The 22533-nt window shown below is 42.3% G+C and overlaps 1 protein-coding gene across 4 annotated transcripts in view; it reads right to left on the reverse strand.

Moving 5' to 3' along the window:
• LOC121875024 (cholesterol transporter ABCA5-like) overlaps positions 1-22533 on the reverse strand; it is a gene marked incomplete at its 3' end in the record, with an annotated part of 115291 nt that overhangs the window by 11139 nt on the left and 81619 nt on the right. For all 4 annotated transcript variants that reach the window (XM_042379376.1, XM_042379377.1, XM_042379379.1 and 1 more), the window contains 3 exon segments: positions 1352-1494; positions 6481-6577; positions 15685-15799. In XM_042379376.1, the coding sequence (XP_042235310.1) occupies positions 1352-1494; positions 6481-6577; positions 15685-15799 (355 nt within the window).

Here is a 22533-nt window from a genome sequence, read left to right on the forward strand (position 1 = left end):
CAGTTGTACAGAGAACAAATATTTATATATTTATCAGAGATATCTTATAGCATCACTTTATATTAACTTAAGAAAAGTATTATGTCGTATAAAGTAAAAAAAAAAAAGATGTAAATGAGTGTTAGTACTGTACTGTATTTCTAGGATGTGTTATTGTGTAGATATCTTCAACACCTGTGCGTTCTATAGTGCGTTTTCCAAGTTTGAGAAAAGATGCCCCGCCCCCTACTCAAGACTTACAGCTGATTGGCTGTTACAAATCTGTAAAATTTCGTCCTGAAGTAATGATATATTTCTAAATGAGTTTATTCATAATCGTTGGGATGACCGTTTCTGACGAGAAAGATATTTAGCTAAGTCATATAAAGATACACACATTAATTATTTCAAACAGGAGCACATAGGAAGTTTATCAGAAATCTTATACTGTACATGAATTAACTGTTAAACTCTGGCAGCAAATTGACATTTTCAGAGAAAGCATTTAATATATAGGGGTATGCTTATTTTTACCCACTCTATGTTTGTCTTTGATACCCCCAAAATGTTCTACACTACTGAGGGTACACACAAAAACTTGTTATCTTGAAAATAGGTTCTTATTCTCGTACGGGAGATATACAGAGGAACAATAGACAGAGAGCTTCCACACCATAAGGACTGGTGATCTCAACTCTCTGTATCACTCCGCCCTGGCATGTACAGATGCCAGCATTCACAAGCTGAATACATAATATGTAAATATGATAATTCATATACATAACATGGTGCATAATAAATGGAAATATTACATAGGATTAATACATGTTCTGTAATACTGTACTATACATAATTAATAGAGTAATATAAGAATACACAGCTTCAGGTACTACTTCGTGTACATATTATACACCCACAATAAGGCAAACTAAGACAAATTAAGTATCAGTAAAAGCACATTATGCAAAAACTGAAATTTTAAAAGATCAGAATCACATTGAAATATTACACAGCCTCGGAAAGTTGGTGGATGAGTGAGAGACCGGGGAGCTTGGCCGCTCAGCCGTCAGCAGAGGCGGGAAATATGAAGTTGTTCGCAGTCATATTTCTGATAAACTTCCTACGTGCTCAGGTTTGAAATAATGAATGTATGTATCTATATAATTTAGCTAAATATCTTTCTCGTCAGAAATGGTCATCCCAACGATTATAAATACGTAAACTCATTTAGAAATACTGTACATCATTACTTCAGGAGGGAATTGGACAGATTTACAACAGCCAATCAGTTGTAACTCTTGAGTAGGGGGCGGGGCATCTCTTCTCAGCTGGGAAAAACGCACTATACAGTAGCCATGAACACTACACTTGCCTTCCCTTCTTTCTTTTTCTTCAGAAGTGACCAAAGTAGCCTCCTGGAGTAGGCATCCACTCCAGCTGTCGGTTCATCCAGGAAGATTATCCTCGGGTCACCAATTAAAGCAATACCAATGGACAGCTTTCTTCTCTGACCACCTAAAGTAAAGAGACACCCTATTTACAATTATTCCCTGACCTATTAATTAAAATTGATTGACAGCAAGAGTGTCACAGTATTGTCACTACAGATGAATCAACCAAATGAGTCTAACTTGTGAGCCGACATCTACACTAAGTCCCAAAAACCTACTGCACAAAGTTGTCCAGAATATGAAGAAGGGGTGAAGTGCTCTATCTTGCTATTTCAGGCTTTCTCTGTCATTTTCTACACTTTCCTTGTACAGTATTAGTCTTCCCTACCCTTCAGAATGTTTTACAGTAGCCTATAGGCAACCCCCACGATACGGAATCCCGGGCTATGGAAATTTGCCTTTACGGAATTTTGAAATTAAGACCAAAAAATTTGTGTTACTGATAAAAAACTTGCCCTTAGGGAATTGTAATTTTTTTTTAAATTTCAAACATAAAAATCGTGAGACATAACAATGAAATTCACCGAAATTATAAAATTTATTTGGTGTGGATTCTGGGTGGTAGCTACAGGAAGGTTGGAGGGCGGCTCACCCACCAAGATGCTCACTTAGAATTCTTTTTCCAGTTAGTGTTCAGTTATGTGTCTGTGTTCTGGACTGTACTGTATTTGCCCTTATGAAATTAAGGTTTATTTATTAAGATTTTCAAAAGAGAAAATCACAAGACAATAAAATAAATTTACAAAATAAATTCAGTTATGTGTGTGTGTGTGTGTGTGTGTGTGTGAAAACAGTGGTGATAATTTATAAGATTCCTTCCATAAAGGAATAATGATGGACTATAAACAAGATGGTTTAAGGAGGTAATTACCAGTAGCTCTGACCACCTCACCTTACCTCACCACCTACTGCACCACTCAACACACCTCACCTTACCTCACCACCTACTGTTTCAAAATATTTGCACAGAGGTTCTGAAGATTCCAGCAACCCCTCAGGATGTGAGGAGACTGGGACAAAAGCAGGGGGTTAAGCCTCGCCCCCTCAGGATCACACTAGGGAGTGAGGAGGAAAAATGGCAAGTTATCCGGCAGGCAAAAAACTTAGCAAGGAGCGAGGCATTTCGAGATGTATTTATTCACCCAGACCGCACGGTAATGCAGAGGGAACAGCACAAGAAGCTCCTGCTGGACTTGAAGCAGAAGAGGGAGGAGTCGAGAAGGAACGGGGACAGGTGCACATGGGTTATACTCAGGGGGAGGGTAGTGGAAACAAGTGTGCCGACACAGGGCCAGGGGGCAGCAGTGCACCCTCCACCCACTCAACCCCCCACCCGGGAGGCGGCACCAGCTCAGCCTACCGGACAGGAGGGAACGAGCGCCGTGTAAACAATGAAATTTTTAACCACACCCTGCAAAATACAGTGTACTTAGCAAATGCTGCAGCTTCTGAGAATGTGGGTGGAGCGGGTTTATTACTAAGAGCAGAGACGTTACCGAGAACAAATTCTGGCTTGAATGTCATGTACACTAATACCGACACGTTCCTTGATAAGAGGGAGGAGTTTGAAACACTACTAAGAGTACACCAACCAGATATTGTAGGAGTTGTAGAACTGTTGTACAAGAACAGGAGAATCGACCCAGAGGAATGTGAGTTCAGTATTGCTGGATATGACTCATTTACGAACCTAACTCAAGAATCCTGCAGGAGGGGTGTGGTTATCTACGCTAGGCAAGACCTTAGAGCCAGCCAGGCGAGGGTACAGGGAGAGGATGTCTTTGAAGAGTCCAAGTGGTGTAAAATTAAATTAAAGGGAGGGGACTTACTTATCGTCGGGTGTATCTACAGATCCCCGAACTGTGGCCCACTAAATCAAAGGAACTTAAGAACCTTAATAAACAATGCGGCGATGCTCAACCCCAGCCACCTCCTTATCATGGGGGACTTTAACTATGGCGACATCGACTGGAGAAACGAGTCAACCCCGAATGACTTGAATAATCCTGCTACTCTTTTTGTAGAAACTCTGAGAGATAATTTTCTGTTCCAACATGTGAGAGACCCGACACATTACAGAGGGGAACAAACACCCAAGCCACTTGACCTCATCATAACAAACGAGGAGGGTATGGTGGCCAAACTGGAACACCTTGCCCCAGTTGGCACCAGTCACCATACAGTGTTGTCATTCAGATTTAACTGTTACCTAGTTCAAGATAAGGCCAGGCCAAGGTGCAAATATTACAAGGGAAATTACAATGGGATGAGGGAAGAGATGAGGGGTATCAACTGGCCTGACTTATTAAGGTACAAGAACGCAGACACTACGCTGAATATCATAACTAGTAAAATGACCCATTTGATCGATAAATATATACCCAAGACCAAACCCAGTGCTTCTAGGAATACGAGGGGATCCCTACACATGAACCATGCGGCGGTCGACAAAATTAAGAAGAAAACCCAGAAATTCAAGACGTGGGTTGGGTCAAACGATGAGCAAGACAGGAGGATGTATGCAAGAGCCAGAAACCAAGCAAAGATAGAGTGTAGGAGGGCTGAAAAGGAGTTCCAAAGGCTGGTTGCACGCGAGGTCAAGTCAAACCCAAAGGCGTTTTACCGCTATGCAAAGTCGAAATTGAAAACGCGAGTAGGAGTATCAGACCTGAGGCTTGAAGATGGTAGTTACGCAGATTCTGACCAGGATAAAGCTGAGGCATTGAACAGCTTCTTTTCCTCAGTGTTCACAAGAGAGGATGCAACTAACCTTCCTGCGTTTGAGGACAGACGGTTCGACACAGCACTGACCCACATTGTGTTCACAGAAGAGGGTATTAGAAATAAACTGTCCAGGCTAAAGGTCCATAAGAGTCCTGGACCTGACATGGTGCATCCTAGAGTGCTAAGGGAGCTGTGCAACGAGCTTGCAGAGCCCCTGAAGATTCTGTTTTGTAAATGCCTGGATGAACAAATGGTCCCCAGTGAATGGAAAGTGGCTTATGTGAGTCCTATCTTCAAGAAGGGCGATAGGCACTCCACGAACAACTATAGACCGGTGAGCCTGACCAGCATAATATGTAAAGTACTTGAGAGTATTATCAGAGATGCAGATGGAACATCTACTACGAAACAACCTTGTAAAAGATTGCCAACACGGTTTTATGCCGGGGCGCTCTTGCTTGACACAATTGCTCAAGGTATTGGATATTTGGACCCATATTCTAGAACGGGGTGGTAATATCGACAATATTTACCTAGATTTTGCCAAGGCTTTCGACAGTGTACCCCACGAAAGGCTGAAAATCAAACTGGAAGGGTACGGAATTCGGGGAAATGTCCTAGCGTGGATAGAAGACTTTCTACATGACCGCAAGCAATGTGTGGTGATTAATGGCACGAAATCGTCATCTGTACCTGTAACAAGTGGGGTACCGCAGGGTAGTGTATTGGGCCCGCTGTTGTTTGTTTGTTTCATAAATGATATGCCTGACGTTGTACACTCCTCCATACAAATGTTTGCCGATGACGCCAAGTTATTTCGGGAAATTAAGAACCAAGCGGACTGTGAAGAGCTGCAGAAGGACCTCTGTGGGCTCCAGGAATGGTCGAAGGAATGGCTGCTGAGATTCAATGTCACGAAGTGTAAGAGGATGCACCTGGGGCGTACCAACGGTAAGGAGGCGTACCATATGTCCCAACGGGATGAAGAAAATGTACTAGTTGAGACTGTGTGTGAGAAGGACCTAGGTGTGTATGTTGACAATGAGCTGAAGTTCTCGGGCCATTGTGAGAAGAAGGTAAATCAGGCAAATAAATTATTGGGTCTTATAAGAAGGTCGTTCAGATATCTAGACGGTCCGTCCCTCGTGACGATCTTCAGGAGTGAAGTGCTTCCCCATCTGGAGTACTGTCACCCCATCTGGTCCCCGAGATATGCTAGGGACTGTCAGTTGGTTGAAAATGTTCAAAGGAGGGCCACCAAGCTGGTGCCTGCACTTCGGCATCTCAGCTACCCTGCGAGATTGGAGCGCCTGAACTTGCCTAGCTTATACTACAGACGGGCAAGGGGGGACCTAGTTGAGGTTTATAAGCATCTCAGGGGGCACTACTCAGTTGAGTGTCCTTACTTGGAGCTGGCGGACGCTCGCCCCACAAGGGGTCACAGCTCAAGATTGAAGAAGCCGCAAGTCCGGAAAACCGTGAGGGCAAACTTTTTCGGAGTGAGGGTTGTAAACTCTTGGAACAATCTACCAGAAAGTGTTGTGACGGCACCGAGTGTGAGCTCTTTCAAGAGAAGACTTGACCAACACTGGAGCGGGTTCAGGTACATTCAGGAGCCGGTGCATGCCCAGTATTTGCCAACAGTGCGTGACAGAGACGTGACCGATCGCCCGGGCGGCTAGCGAGCCGACCTTTTGGTGAAGAATATAAAGGAAAAGAGTCGTGACCGATCGCCCAAGCGGCTAACAAGCCGATCAGTGGCGAAGAGGATAAAAAGTAAAAGCACCACTCAACACACACCACCTTACCTCACCACCTACTGCACCACTCAACACACACCACCTTACCTCACCACCTACTGCACCACTCAACACACACCACCTTACCTCACCACCTACTGCACCACTCAACACACCTCACCTTACCTCACCACCTACTGCACCACTCAACACACCTCACCTTACCTCACCACCTACTACACCACTCAACAATGTTTCTGCTGAGTTAAATTCAAGAGTTTTGCTCATTTTTTATCATGTTACATCATGGATGACTCATTGTATGTGGTTAAAACTGTTTATTTTCATTCATATATAAACTTGTGTTAAATTTTAGGGCAAAATTTTTGCCTTGGGAATGCATCTATATTTATATAATGGGAGTCGACGGGAAAAATGGTTTCACAATACGGAATTTCGCGACGCAGAAAGATTTTAGTGAACGGAACTCTTCCATAACCCGGGTGATGCCCGTATATCCCACTCCAGAATATGAGTGGAGAAAAGTTAGCAGATACAGATATGGTACCTGTTATAATGTACTGTACCTGACAGGTCTGCAGCCACGGTGTCTCCCTTACTGTCGAGGCCCACATCCTTCAGTGTTTGTTCTACTTCTGCATCTAACTGTTCCGACTGAATTCCCTGAAGTTGAAAAACAATCTGCAATTACTAAACTGATATTATGGTACAGTGTATATTTACAATATTATGGTACAGTATAAATTTACAATATTATGGTAAAGTATCCATTTACAATATTATGGTACAGTATAAATTTACAATATTATGGTAAAGTATCCATTTACAATATCATGGTAGAGTATACATTTACAATATTATGGTACAGTGTCTATTTACAATATTATGGTACATTATCCATTTACAATATCATGGTACAGTATACATTTACAATACGTATTATGGTACAGTGTCCATTTACAATATTATGGTACAGTATACATTTACAATATTATGGTACAGTATTAATACTCAATTTCTGCCCCCTTAGGGTCTTCTGATCACAACCTTATTTTTATTAAATCAAACTGGGCATGACCACCTCCCCCACCCCCCTCTAAACGTCAACTATGACACTATCGGAGGGCAAACTGGCAATCCTTGCAAGAATTTTTCACCGACTTTCCTCGGGATGAATGTTGCTTTTCCACTCGGAACGCCTCGGTATGTGCTGACAGCATTGCTGGGGTTATACAGGGCGGTATGAGTGCATTTATCCCATCTTCTACCAAAACTTTCACTTTACAATCATGGTTTGATCGCTCCTGCTCTCTTGCTTGCAGGGTGAGAGATAGGGCATATCGAGCTATGAAACTATCTCCTTCTCCTATTACCCACAACTCTTTCATTACTTCTAGGAATAGTTGTAAGGCTATTCTTCGTAGGGCCAAGCGGAATTTATAAAAAGAAAAACCGCAGTCCTCACTAACTCTTCCTCTAGTAAATCCTTCTGGTCCTTAACTAAAAACATTTGTAATAACTTCTGCACTCTTTCTTTTCCTCCTCTCTTCCGACCTAATAACTCTATAGCCAACTCTCCCCCTGACAAAGCCAAAATCTTTGGCACCTTATTCTCCTCTAATTCCACCTTAGAAAATTCCCACTCTATCCCTCCTACCCCTGCTCCTCCTACTGAACCTATGCACTTTCCTATAATCTCCACTCGTAGGGTTGCAAGTATGTTATCCAGGTTGGATGTGAGTAAGGCGCATGGACCGGACGGAATACCCCCTGTGTTCTGAGGGAGTGTGCTGAAGCTCTGGCCCCTGTACTTGCTCGCCTCTTACGCCTTTGCCTCAAAACCCAAACTTTTCCTTCTTCTTGGAAGCATGCCTCGGCTCAGCCCATCCCGCAAAAGGGTGACCATTCCCATCCCTCTAACTATCGCCCCATTGCCCTAACTTCATCCCTCTCTAAGATTTTTTAAACTATCTTAAACCCCCATTTTCTCCGTCACCTTAAACACTTTTATCTTTTGTCGGATCACCAGTATGGCTTTCACCAGGCGAGATCTACTGGTGATCTGCTCTCCTATTGCACCCATCTTTGGTCATCCTCTCTTAGGGATTACGGGGAAAAGGTCGTCTTTGCTTTCTAAACTTCCTTCTTTTGGTTTCTCTCCCCCACTTTGTTTTCTCATCTCCAGCTTCCTTGAGAACCGATCCATGGCAGTTGTTGTCAAGGGATCGATCTCTCGCTCTTTCTCTACCAATAGTGGTGTCCCACAGGGTTCTGTTCTTTCACCTACTCTCGTCCTTCTTTTTATTAATAATTTACTTCACACTACGACTAATTCTATCCATTCTTACTCTGATGATTCTACTCTTCACTCTTTTTCACATTTCCCCCTTCCCTCTAATTCTCAAACTAGATCTGTTTCTAGAGCTGATATCATTACATCTATCAATGCGGATCTGTGCAGCATCACCGAATGGGGAGGTAGAAACTTGGTTAAATACAATAGTAACTAAACACAGTATTTACCAATTACACTTTCCAAAATAGTAGATCTCCCACCAATCACATTTCAGCACACAAGCATTTTGCCAGGCCTCTTCCTCTAATATGTCATGGAAGCCACACATTCTCAACATTGCTAAAGCTGCCTCCTGAAAGCTGGGAATGCCGTACAGATGCCGTAGCTACTTCACTCCTGAGCAGTTGATTCAAGTTTATAAGGGATTCATTCGTCCTAACTTGGAGTACTGCTCTCATATCTGGGGTGGCTCTTCTTCTGTCCAACTGTTAGATAGGGTGGAATCAAAGGCATTTCGTCCTATTATCTCTCCTCCTTTAGTTGATAATCTTTCTTCCTTTCTCTTCACCACAATATTACTTCACTCTCTCTTTTACAGGTACTTTAACGGGCAATGTTCAGTGGATTTGGCATCCTGTGTACCGCCGGCAAGGCCATGGGCTCGTAAAACACGTCTTTCCCGCGGTGCCAACTGTTTCTCTGTGGCTGTCGGTCACACTAGAATAACCCATTATAGTCCAGCCAAACTGTGGAATGCTCTGCCTTCTTCTGTGTTTCCATACTCATACAATCTGTCTCATTTTAAAAAGCTGGTTTCGTTGTATAGATTAATGTAACCTTTTTATTTTCTATTTTTAATTCCTTTTTACTCTTATTTCACCCCCCTCGGCCCCATTGTGGGTCGTTGATTTGTGCCCGGGTGGGCTATTCTCCGTAAAAAAAAAAATACATTTACAATATTATGGTACAGTATACATTTACAATACTATTATGGTACAGTATACATTTACAATATTATGGTACAGTATACATTTACAATATTTTGGTACAGTATACATTTACAATATACAGTAAATGGAATATGAATTTTGGTAAAACACTTAGTTATGAAAGATGGTGGTGAGGCATTGGTGCCTTGTAGTGTGTTGTTGTTCTACAGTACTGTATTTGTTCACTGCCTGTGTTCTGTAGTGTGTGTGTTATTGCTCTGTTTTTACTTTTATCCTCTTCACCACTGATCGGCTCGTTAGCCGCTTGGGCAGTCGGTCATGCCTCTGTTACTCACTGTTGGCAAGTACCTGCTCCAATGTTGGTCATGTTTGATCTTGTGAATGCGCACACACGGTGCCGTCACAAAGTTCTGGCAGATTGTTCCATGAATTCACAACTCTCACTCCAAAAGAGTTACCCCTCACAGTCTTCTGGACTCGTGGATTCTTCAACCTTGACCTGTGACCCCTTGTGGGGCGAGCATCTGCCAGGTGCAGGTAAGGACACTTGATGTTTATACACCTCAGTTAGGTCACCCATTGCCAGTCTATACTATAAGCTAGGCAATTGCAGGCGCTCTAATCTCTCAGGGCAGCTGAGGTGCTGAAGTGCTGGCACCAGTCTGGTGGCCCTCCTTTGGACAGTCCCTAGCATAATCTCGGGGACCAGACAGGGTGACAGTACTGCAGATGGGGAAGCACTTCACTCTTGAAGATCGAAATGAGGGACGGACCATGTAGATATCTGAACGACCTTCTTATAAGACCTAATAATTTATTTGCCTGATTTACCTTCTTCTCGCATTGGCCCGAGAACTTCAGTTCATTGTCAACATACACATACAGGTCATTCTCACATTCATTCTCAATTAATGCAGTTTCTTTGTCCCGTTGGGACATATGATACACCTCCTTGTCATTGGTACATCCCAAGTTCAGCCTCTTACACTTCATGACAGTGAATCTCAGCAGCAATTTCTTTGACCATTCTTGAAGCTCAAAGAGATGTTTCTGCAGGTCTTCACAGTCCGCTTGTTCTTAATTTCCCGGAACAAGTTGGCATCATCCGCAAACATTTGTATGAAGGAATGTACTGCGTCAGGCATGTTATTTATGAAACAAACAAACAAACAACAGCGGGCCCAATGCACTGCCCTGTGGTACTCCGCTTGTGACAGGTACAGATGATGATTTCGTGCCATTAATCACCACACACTGCTTGCGGTCATGTAGAAAGTCTTCTATCCACGCTAGGACAGAATTCCGTACCCTTCCAGTTTGATTTTCGGCCTTTCATGGGGTACACTGTCGAAAGCCTTGGCAAAATCCAGGTAAATATTGTCAATATTACCATCTTGTTCCAGAATTTGGGTCCAAACATCCAGTACCTTGAGTAATTGTGTTAGGCAGGAGAGTCCTGGCAATCCTTTACAAGGTTCCTTCGTAGTAGATGTTGCATCATGGCATCTCTCATAATGATCTCAAGTACTTTACACACTATGCTGGTCAGGCTCACTGGTCTATAGTTGTTCGTGGAGTGACGATCGCCCTTCTTGAAAATAGGATTCACATAAGCCATCTTCCAATCACTGGGGACCTTTTGTTCATCCAGGCATTTACAGAACAGGATCTTCAGGGGCTCTACAAGTTCGTTGCTCAACTCCCTTAGCACTCTAGGATGCACCATGTCAGGGTCGGGACTCTTATGAACCTTTAGTTTTGACAGTTTATTTCTTATACCCTCTTCTGTGAACACAATGTGGGTCAGTGCTGTGTCGAACCGTCTGTCCTCAAACGCAGGAAGGTTAGTTGCATCCTCTCTTGTGAACACCGAGGAAAAGAAGCTGTTTAATGCCTCCACTTTGTCCTGATCAGAATCTTCGTAACTATCATCTTCAAGCCTAAGGTGTGATACTCCTACTCGTGTTTTTAATTTTGACTTTGCATGGCGGTAAAACGCCTTTGGGTTACACTTGACCTTGCTTGCAACGAGCCTCTGGAACTCCTTTTCAGCCTTTTTACACTCTGCCTTTGCTTGGTTTGTGGCTCTTGCATACATCCTCCTGTCCTACTCATCATTTGACCCAACCCATGACTTGAATTTCTGGGTTTTCTTCTTAACTTAGTCAACCGCCGCATGGCTCATGTATAGGGATCCCCTCGTATTCCTAAAGGCACTGGGTTTGGTCTTGGGTATATATTTATCGATCAAATGGTTCACTTTGCTAGTTATGATATTCAGCGTAGTGTCTGCATTCTTGTGCCTAAATGAGTCAGGCCGGTGAATACCCCTCATCTCTTCCCTCATCTCATTGTAATTTCTATTGTAATATTTGCACCTTGGCCTGGCCTTATCCTGAACTAGATAACAGATAAATCTGAATGACAACACTGTATGGTGACTGGTGCCAACTGGGGCAAGGTGTTCCAGTTTAGCCACCATACCCTCCTCGTTTGTTATGATGAGGTCTAGTGGCTTGGGTGTTTGCTCCACTCTGTAATGTGTCGGGTCTCTAACAAAAAGAGTACCAGGGTTATTCAAGTCCTTTGGGATGAACTCGTTTCTCCAGTCGATGTCGCCATAGTTAAAGTTCCCATGATAAGGAGGTGGCTAGGGTTGAGTATCACCGGATTGTCTATTAAGGCTCTTAAGTTCCTATGATTTAGTGGGCCACAGTTTGGGGCTCTGTAGATACACCCGACGATAAGTAAGTCCCCTCCCTTTAATTTAATTTTACACCACTTGGACTCTTCGAAAACATCCTCTCCCTGTACCCTCGCCTGACTGGCTCTAAGGTCTTGCCTAGCATAGATAACCACACCCCTCTTGCAAGTTTCTTGAGAAAGGTTCGTAAATGAGTCATATCCAGCAATACTGAATTCACATTCCTCTGGGTCGATTCTTCTATTCTTGTACTACAGTTCTACAACACCCACAATATCTGGTTGGTGTACCTTCAGTAGTGTTTCAAACTCCTCTCTCTATCAGGAACATGTCAGTATTATAGTACAGGGAGCCCCCGGGTTACGAACAGGTTTCCTTCCTGAAGACGTTCATAACTCAGGCTTGTACCTAAGTTGGAACACATGCCATGTGCATACTGTACTTAAAGAAAAATCCCACTATATCATTGCCTAAGTCCTTATATACATCTAAACTCACTTAATTTAAGACAAAAGAAGAAATAGAATGACAAAATACAGTAAATGAAAGTAAAAAAAAGTTTTAGATAAATAAAATACTGTAAATTTAAAGTTTGTATCAGCGGGCATTCGTAATTCGGGGATCTCCTGTACATGACATTCAAGCCAGAATGTGTTCTTGGTAATGTCTCTGCTCTTGGAGGTGCCTCAGGCCCCTCTACATTCTCAGCAGCTGCAGCATTTGCTAAATACGTTGTATTTTGCAGGGTGTGGTCAGAGATGTCATTGTTTATATGGCACTCGCCTCTACACTGCTGTTCTTATTTTTATCTTTATAGTACTGTACAGTTTACAGTTTTCTCTTTATCCACAAGAAAAATTCTGTGGTTACTTACATGTAAAACTTTACAGTAAATAACAATCATCTGTTGAAAACCAGACTTATGTCTGATTTTAAACCCAGAGAGTTAGTTCTGTTACATATTTTGTTATTGTTGATGTAATATTGTTTTAATAACCTTGTTATACAGTTAACCCTCACTTTACGCGGTCCCACATTCCGCGTTTCCACGTTTACGCGGTGCCCTGCCGGAACCCAGGATGCTCACATTCCGCGGTGCGTGTACTCCTTTACGCGGAAGGCGGCTGGCGAGCCGCGCCATTTTTGGATCCAAACCTCCCGCCATTCGCCATGTTGTGTAAGCGGTGCGAGCATGGTGTGCACAAGGTCGCCCAGTCATCAAAACATTACCAGTTCTTCACCCGCCACCCACCACAGCCGGCCCAAGTCAGTGGTAGTGATAATTATAGTGAGGATATGGACTTATATGGACTTTGAGGGGTTTGACAAAGAGGCCCTGCAAGCCTCTGTGGTGGATAGTGATACAATTGATACAAGTGATACAGGTGAGGGCCAATAATCTGCTCTCTGCCTCGGAACCAACCGCCCATCCCCGTGTGCCCAGCCATCTTTTCTACTAATGTAAGTGTTAAAAAACCTAATATTATTGATATTTCTCTTAATTATCAATTGTGTGTGCATACCATCATAAAGTTAAGATAATATTTTTACTACAACATAGTTGTGTGTCGTCAAAAAGTGGAGTTTGGGGGTCGGCCCGGTCTCTATTTCAATTAATCCCATATGTTATGTTGTTCACTTTACGCGTTTCTCACTTTCCGCGGTACCCTGTGGGTTATATTAACCGAGTAAAGTGAGACCCAACTGTACACTTAAAGACCTTAGTTGTTGAAGTGCAGTAATAACTTAACAACTGATCTTCTTTAAACAGTTCAGATAATCAGTATTACTCCCCCCCGTCCCCCGCCTCATATACAGCGGTCCCTCGGTTAACGAACTGTTCCATTAACGAAATTTCAGTTCACGAATTACCTCCCAAAAGGATCTTCAATTTGGTTAACGAAAAAAAATTTGATTAACGAAATCCTAATGAACATCACGTCTTGTTGTGCGCATCAGCTGATGGGCTAGTCTGCCAATTCAGTAATCTGTTCTATGTTTACATTCGTTTCCAGTGGAGTAAATATCAATAAAGTTGTGTTCTTTAATATTTTTGCATGTTTTATATTAAAATTATTCGTCATTTTAACATTTATTTATCATATTGATAATATATGCAGTACAGGGAACTAGTTTGTTGTGCGCCCATCAGATGCGTGAATCGGCCACAAGGCGTCAGTTGGGCTCTGTTGACAGTGGAGTGAACATCTATTTTGTTGGTGTCTTCAATATTTTTGCATTTTTCATTGAAATTATTGGTCATTCTGAACTTTAGTTAACATATTGACTGTTACCGCAAGCAGCAAACACATAAACAAGCATTATGTTAGGCTGTAAGTCATGTCATGTTTATTGGGTGTGCCTGCCCGTATACAGTATGTAGAGTACGAAGATGGTGGAGATGAGAGGCCCAGAAGGAGGTTGGAGCGTGTGAAGGGAGTTTGTTTATGTATAATTATAATCACCTGACTCAGCCATAGCTGACCAGCCAGGAGGCCAGGCTATAGGGTGGGCATTTCAGTATTGCTACCCATATCTTAGAGTCAACACCTACCCTGGCTTCTCTCTAGACTTTCAACATGTAAGTTTAACTAGTACTTATTGTGTACACAGGTAGACTGTGTCCATTGCATCATTTATCAGTGTGACAATATAGAAATATGGCAAATTGAGTACTCATTGTAAGTGTTAAGATTAGACTAGTTACATAGCCATGATTGTTATGTAAATATATATTGGATTAAACATTTATGTAGGAGTGCCTATGTATAACTTATTTGAAATACTAAATGAAATGCATTCAACAGGTTTGACCGAATTATAATATTTGTGTCCAACGTAAAGAGTCTGAATATCCTTTAACTGCCTGACTGGCGGTTATATTGACAATATATAGTGAACTTAAAATTTTATTGGTGAAATGACGGCATCAAGCATGGGTCCCCTGAAAGGTGATTTCTCCTCCATCCCCACTTCCTTCTCTTCTCCCTTCTCCTCCATTCCCACTTCTAATTCCCATCATCATCAACATCAACCAGGAGCCTTCTACATACACACCTCAGAGTAAGTGTACTTTACTACATTTATATTTTACTTTGTATGTACTTTTCGGTGAGCTGGAACCAATTACCCAATATCCCATCAAAACAATGGATTCGGTTAACGGAATTTTCGATTAACGAACGACCCTCTGGAACGAATTGTGTTCGTTAACCGAGGGATGACTGTACTCGTTTTTTTCAGACTGGGGTCTGCCCCAATAGTCCGAAAAATTGTAATACTATTTATGGGTGGGAGGGGGGCTGAAGATTTGTCAAAGTGTACAAGTAGCCAAACAGAGTCATCATATAACACTCAAAGGCAGTAAATTATGTTTTTAAGAAGGCATCTTCACATCAAATACTGTACAGTGTGTTATAGTGACCCCTGTTGTAAGCTGGTCTACTGAAAGCTTGAACACATCTCAGTAAACAACCTTCTGATACAGCTTATCCTTTTATTTTCAAGTCTTATTAAAGTATTGTATTTTGTCTCTATTACTGAAGATGTTATATTAATGAGCCATAAGAGGCCAATCATGTGATAATATATTACTGAATCAATAAACCTGATGAATGTGGCAACACCTGATCAGCCCCAGCCTGCTCACAGTGTCTTAGTTTTCAGTAGGCCTACAACAAATCTCATTAGACCTCTGTACAGTATTCAGTAAGTCTGGTTCATTTATTAAGCTTCTATTTTATTAATATTCCCCATTTCTTACATATATATTGAAGTCCAATTTACAGAGGTTACACTGTACATATAAAGTAAGTCTTACCCTAATACGAGCAAAGAAGCGGAGATGTTCTCGTGGAGTCAGTGTTTGAAAGACGACATCATGCTGTGGACAAACTCCAGTGATCCGTCTAATTTCTGTTAACTCATTGGCATCACTGAAAATGAGACATGAAAACATTACTCTTCTCCAGTGAAAAACATACCTGACCCAATAGCCTCAAGTGCTTCTTGAGTGGTATGTACATGAAGATAAACTGCAGGTGTACTACAGCGGGATTACCTGACATTCCACAACTAGTTACACAGATGTTACCAGGTGGACTATCACTTAACCATACTTGGGTCCATTTTCACTCATGGGTTACAAACTTCATAAGTGCTTAAGGTCATATCTCCTGTGGTGGTGATGCACTAAAGACTTACATAGTCCACAAGTTGATTTAAATTGGCTGACTTTTCTTGGTAACATATGGTGGCTCCAGAGGTCTAGTAAGCTTCTGCGAGGCGGATATAAGGTCACGTAGCTCCCGTTTTCTCTACTATACAACCAGTACCAAAACGCACAGAGCTGCCAGACGTACTACAAATATCATTAGTGAAGGTGGAACTAATGATTGAGTATTACTGAAGGAGAGGACGAACACAGAAGGAGTTGTCCCACATAGGATCTTATCATTATAATAAGTATATTAAAAGAGGTGACAACTTTTTATGTCAATTACTGTATAAGTATTATTTTAGTTTTTCTCTATCTACTACTGGTCAGGGCATGAAGGATGAGTGAAATAGTGACCATATAACACTAAAATGATGGCTCTACGTGCTTTGTACGTGAAGACATTAATTATTACCATAAATACTCCTCCAAAAATCTGTCAAGTCGGTGAATGTTCTTGTCTGCGCAGTTTGTTTAAAACTAACTCACTTGGTCCGAGTGCACTCTCACGTCCACAAAAAATATAAAATTACACCGTGACACTTCACCAAAGTTGCTTTCATTGGTAATAGATATAAAAATAAGTAGTTTCTGTTAAATATAGCGGGTCCGTCCCCCAGTTAGGTAAGGTTAGGCAGTTTTCTTTTATTGGTTAGGTTAGGTTCTATTAGGTTCTTCTACAAGTCGCCTCTTTTAAAATACTTACTATAATAATAAGAACATCTGTTGAAAAAATGAACAAAACTGAACAATGTCTTGTGGTATTAGCCTCCAGTATTACCACTGATTGCTTTAGGTCATGACCACGCACTCAGTTGGTAAGGGCGTTTAGGGAGCCTTTGAACCCTCTACAAGTTGATGACCGCCGACTGCTGTGGTGCTACAGATTTCCATGTAGGGATGTACTCTGGCTAGATATTGGTAGAGTGGCAAGGTCGTCTCAGGCGGTCCAAAGTCTCTCAACCCACACGTCTGTGTTAATAGCTTTGGGGTTTTTCACAAGTGGTAGTTTCCATAGTGTAGTTGATGATGTTACTAGCTTAAGACAACCATCTGTGTCAAGAATTATACAGTGACAGTTGCTCCAAAATAATAATACTGGACTGATAATAATAATAATATTATTATTAATACAGTTTACTGTATTATTATTTTTATTAATATTATTATTATAACAAATACTCCATGGTCTATTTTCTTCTATTTTGTCAAAAGAAATCATGACAAGTGTATCCAATGTGGTCTTCTGTTGTTGTGATATGATTGGCTTACATTTCCTATTCAGTTATGTATCAGTTGCAGTGATTGGCCGAGAGGAGAATAAAAACAGACATACCACCGCCCCCTGTCGGCATTATATGAACGAATGCCAGAGTTCTTACAAACACCACAGCTTAGTTATGAACCGCTTGTGAATCATTCTTAAGGTACTTTGTATGGACTTCAGATTTCCCGGCAGCTATGAACTTTTTATCTCCACAGTGTTAGTGACTCTGGGTCCTGGAATATTAGGTGGCAATTTCAGAGAGCAGCTCAAACCCCAGTGCTGAATGGGGTATTGTCGACACTGTCACGACAAAAACCTGCAGAGACCCTTGGCCAGAACAAAAGAATACAACAGGACTGGTTTAAGGAAAATGACCCAGCAATAAAAGTACTCATCACTGATAAACGTGCTGCAAGAAGAAAGTGGCGGCCCAGCGGGAACTTCACAATCTAAGGAATGACTGGTTTAAGCACAAAAACTTGCACATCAGCACAAGATGCGCTAATTTTTCAAGTCCACTGAAACACTTTATGGGCCAGTCACTCGTGGTACAGCCCCCCTCCGCTCATCTGATGGTAACTCCATAATTAAAGACGATGAAGGCCTCCTTCAGTGCTGGAAAGAGCACTACCATTCACTGCTCAACTGAAACACTGATGTGGATGCCCTGACTACCCAGCAGGTCCCTCAGCATCCACAGCTGACCCACCTCAGCTATCCTCCTTCCCTGGAAGAGGTAGCTACTGCCATCAAACAGATGAAAAATAACAAAGCCTCAGGGCCTGATGGAACCCCAGCTGAGGTGTTTGAATCAGGAGGACCTCTGCTTACCAGCCATCTCCACTCTCTCCTGGAGAATATATGGGAAAAGGAGGAAATCCCCCAAACTCTTAAAGACGCCTCCATCATTAATATTTATAAGAACAAGGGAGACCGGTCAGACTGTGGCAACTACCATGGGATCTCGCTGCTGTACGTAGCTGGCAAGATTATCGCCCGAGTCCTTCTAAACAGACTTCTTCCTGAGGCAGAAAACTTCCTCCAAGAATTTCAATGTGGTTTTAGACCATCACGTGGCACCACTGACATGATCTTTGCTGCCCGCCAGATACAGGAAAAGTGCAGAGAACAGCGTCGTGACTTATATATGGCTTTCATTGACCTAACCAAGGCCTTCGACTCGGTCAACAGGGAAGCCCTTTGGTGGACCCTCAGCAGTTTTGGCTGCCCACCAAAATTCATTACCATTGTGAAGCAACTCCATGATGGCATTAATGGCAGTGTCCAGCACAATGGCACCCAGTCTGAGTTCTTCCATATCTAAATGGGGGTTAAACAAAGGTGTGTACTGGCACCAGCTCTCTTTTCCATTTTCTTGGCTGCCTTCCTTACTCATGCCAGTGCCAATTTAGCCAGCAGGGTGAACATCGAATACCGGATGAAAGGTCTTTTCAACATAAGACAACTCCAGGCAAGAACAAAGGTGTCGGCAGCTTCCATTACTGAACTTCAGTATGCAGACGACCTCACCCTTGTTGCTCACACTGAACATGACCTACAGGAGATCCTAAACACTTACGCAGATCAGTATGCACACTTCGGCCTTGAGGTGAATGTACGTAAGACTCAGATTCTCTTTCAGCCTGCCCCTGGTTAACGGTACTACCCTCTCTAATGTTGCCCACTTTCAATATCTAGGCTCCCACCTGTCCACCACCGCGGACATCGAGGAAGAGATTCAGCATCGGATCAGATGTGCATCTCATGCCTTTGGCAGACTCAGAAACCGTGTCTTCAGCTGTAGGGAACTGAAATTATCTCCAAAGTTACACATATATCGAGCAGTGGTCCTCCCCACCCTGCTATATGGCAGTGAGACATGGGTCACATACAGGAGACACCTCAAGGCACTAGAAAACTTTCACCAACGTAGTCTACTTTCCATCCTCCGAGTTCCCTGGGAAGACAAGAGAACAAATGCCAGCATAGTAGAACATAGATTTAAAGTGAATCGATTTAAAATAATCAATTTAAAGCGACACCCACAATTAAGGACACCATATCAATTTAAAGCGAATCTTTACTATTTTACGCGAGTCATATGAAAATAAACAATATTTTAAGTTCCGTGCGGTATGTTTCCCACCAGGCGCGTCTCTGGCCACGCTACACGGCTGCCCGCCACCCTCGCACATCCTCAGTTCTCACACTGTTGCTCTAGTGAACGGACATATTGTGTGACACTATCTCCTTCTACCACGTGTATCAACCATCACCACTATGACCAAGAGGCCAGCCACTACATCATTAACTACCCCAAAGGCCAAGAAATCAAGGTAAGCAATTATACTGGAGCAGAAAATCAAGGTGCTGGAAGCACTGCAGCGTGGAAATGGTGTTTCAAATGTGGGGCGTGGACTGTTGGAGAGCTCTGTTCGCACTATAAAGCTCAACGAGAAGAAAGTTAGAGCAGCGTATGCTTCACCAGATGCTGCCAAGGGTCACCTCCACCTGAAGAGTGCTATGTATGTTGAGGATCGGAGCTGTACTTCTACAAGAAAACAAGGGCGAGGTATATCTGGTGGCATACCATAGCAGAAAACTAAAGCCCGCAGAGAAGAATTACAGCACGGCTGAAAAGAAATTACTAGCAGTAGTGGAAGGCATGATGAAATATTAAAAAGTATTAACTTTGTTAGCCGGAATCCATCAAACCCGGAACTCACCAATAGCCGGATCTGAAATTTTCTCGGAAAATTGTTCCCAAAGCTGGAATTTTCCGAATGGGGGGTAGTCTTAGTAGCTCTTGGTGCCCTAAGTTGTACCTCTGATTATTCCGGAACTGGAAATAATTGTTGTCAATCAAGCGATTGACAGATTTGTAAACAAATAGGGCACAGCTGTAGGTGTTAATATCCTCGAATTTTAACATTTTCAATTTAACAAATTGTTCGTTTGTGTGATCAGTTTTTTTCAAGTAGGTCATTGTCCGTACAACTCTCTTTTCTGCAGTAACCAGAGATTGGGTTTTTCAAGAGCCAGAAGCCCCCCATAGTGTGTGACAGTGTATCAGGTGTTGGTAGACAAGATGATGATAGATTTCTTTCACTGCTGTGAGAGTGAGTGACTGACGAGTGTGATACATGATACCGCAGTGTTTATTGACTTTACTGTGAATGACTTGTATGTGGTTTCTCCAGCTAAGTTTCTCATCAACAATAACTCCGAGGAATTTAATATTTTGTTCGCATTTGAGGACTGTATTACCAAGGTACAGGGGGTCCAAGTCTGGGGGTAAGTTTTTCCTTTTGTGAAAGATCGTGTAGTGGATTTTTTCGAGGTTTAAGGTCAGTTTATTACTTATTACCCAGGTCCTGACTTTAGTCAATTCAGTGTTCATAGTTCTCATCAAGTAATGGAGGTCTGAGTTGCTGGCATAGAGATTACTATCATCTGCAAATAAGTTATATTTTATGAGTGTGCTGGCGTGGACTATGTCGTTTATGTACAACAAAAACAATACTGGACCGAGAATGGAACCTTGGGGGACGCCATACAAGATTGGCGAGGAGTCAGATTGGTGATTATTATAGCAGACATACTGCTTCCTGTTGGACAGATATGAGGTAAACCAATTGTGGGATAGGCCCCTAACGCCGTAATGTTCAAGCTTTGACAGGAGGATGGTATGGTCGACTGTATCAAAGGCTCTAGAGAGGTCCAGGAATATACCGACTGTGAACTGACTGTCATCAAAGGAGTTTAAGATGTCATTAGTAAAGGATAGCAGAGCACTCGGTCGACCTTCCAGCTCTAAATCCAAACAGAGTTTGTAAGGATGTTATTGACACTACAGAAGGAATTTAGTGTACTACATGCTAGCTTCTCCAGTATCTTACTTAAGGCTGGGAGGACTGATATGGGGCGGTAAAAGACCTTTGTCCCCAGATTTGTTATATGCTGGGTGAACTTTAGCAATTTTCAGTTTATCCGGAAAGACACCACTAGTGAAGGAGGAGTTACAGATGTGTAGGAGAACAGGTAGTGGGCTACTTTCTTAATGATGCTCAATGCTCATTGGTATATTGTCTTCACCTGCTGCTGCATCTTTGGACATTTTTATGGTGGCCAGTAATTCATCTGCTGTGACAGGAGATAAGAACAGCTCATTTTGCTGTCTGTTTTGCAGGTAGGCTCTAAATTCCTCATGGTAATCAGGGATGTTCTCTGTAAGATTTTTACCAACATTAATAAAATATTCATTGATGTGGTTGGTAATGAGGGAGGGTTCTGTTACAACTGAATCATTTATAATAAAAGTTGAGTGGGGGGCCGAAGGCTGAGTGTTCCTGTTGTGAATAGAATTGATGATACGGTGTTTCAGGTTTTCTTACTGTTGCCTGATGCTGACTGGAGTTAATTTGTATAATAGTTACGTCTGGCATTTCTAACTGCTTGAGTTACTCTATTTCTCATACTTCCGTAAGGAGCACTGAAAGTTATGGGTCTTTTTGCAAATTTCCTTTGGAGTTTGTGTTTTTCTTTTATCATTGCTTTGATTTCGCTTGTGATGTAGGGTTTGGATATGGATACAGTTTTCACTGACTTAGTCTTGAGCGGGAAGCATTTATTATAGACAAGACCGGCGACGCTTGGGGACGCTGTGACGCTCCACAGGTGAGAGCGTAGCGCGCCATGATGAGAGAGGGTGATGCACCGTACAAAGTAGTTCGTGAAGACATTATACTGAATCGGCGGGACGTTATCGGAATGATGGGTAACGAAAGAATAGCAAAGTCATAACGAAACAACATTATCGGGGGCAACGTTAAACGAGGACTTACTGTACTGTACATCTGTCCTCCCTGTTCACTATAGCAACACTACCCCCACCACCAACCACCCAGCCGTCCTCCCATTCCCCCACTAAGTCAGCTAACTCGTGTGCAAAGAAATGGATATTCCTTTTATGTGTTTGCCCTTAGGACAATTATTTCTTTTACTTTTTTCGCAACATGTATGTAGGATGGTGTGTGTATGTATATCAGTAAAAATAAAGAAAAAAGTTACATATACCTACCCAAAAATACGAGTTGAAAAACAACCATAACACCTCACAGCTTGGCCCAGTAGCCTGGTGGTTATAGTGATGAGTCTAACTTGGCTACAATGATGCCAGTGATGTT

This window comes from Homarus americanus, unplaced genomic scaffold (genome assembly GCF_018991925.1).
Source record: "Homarus americanus isolate GMGI-L3 unplaced genomic scaffold, GMGI_Hamer_2.0 scaffold7732, whole genome shotgun sequence".
Lineage (NCBI taxonomy): Eukaryota > Metazoa > Arthropoda > Malacostraca > Decapoda > Nephropidae > Homarus > Homarus americanus.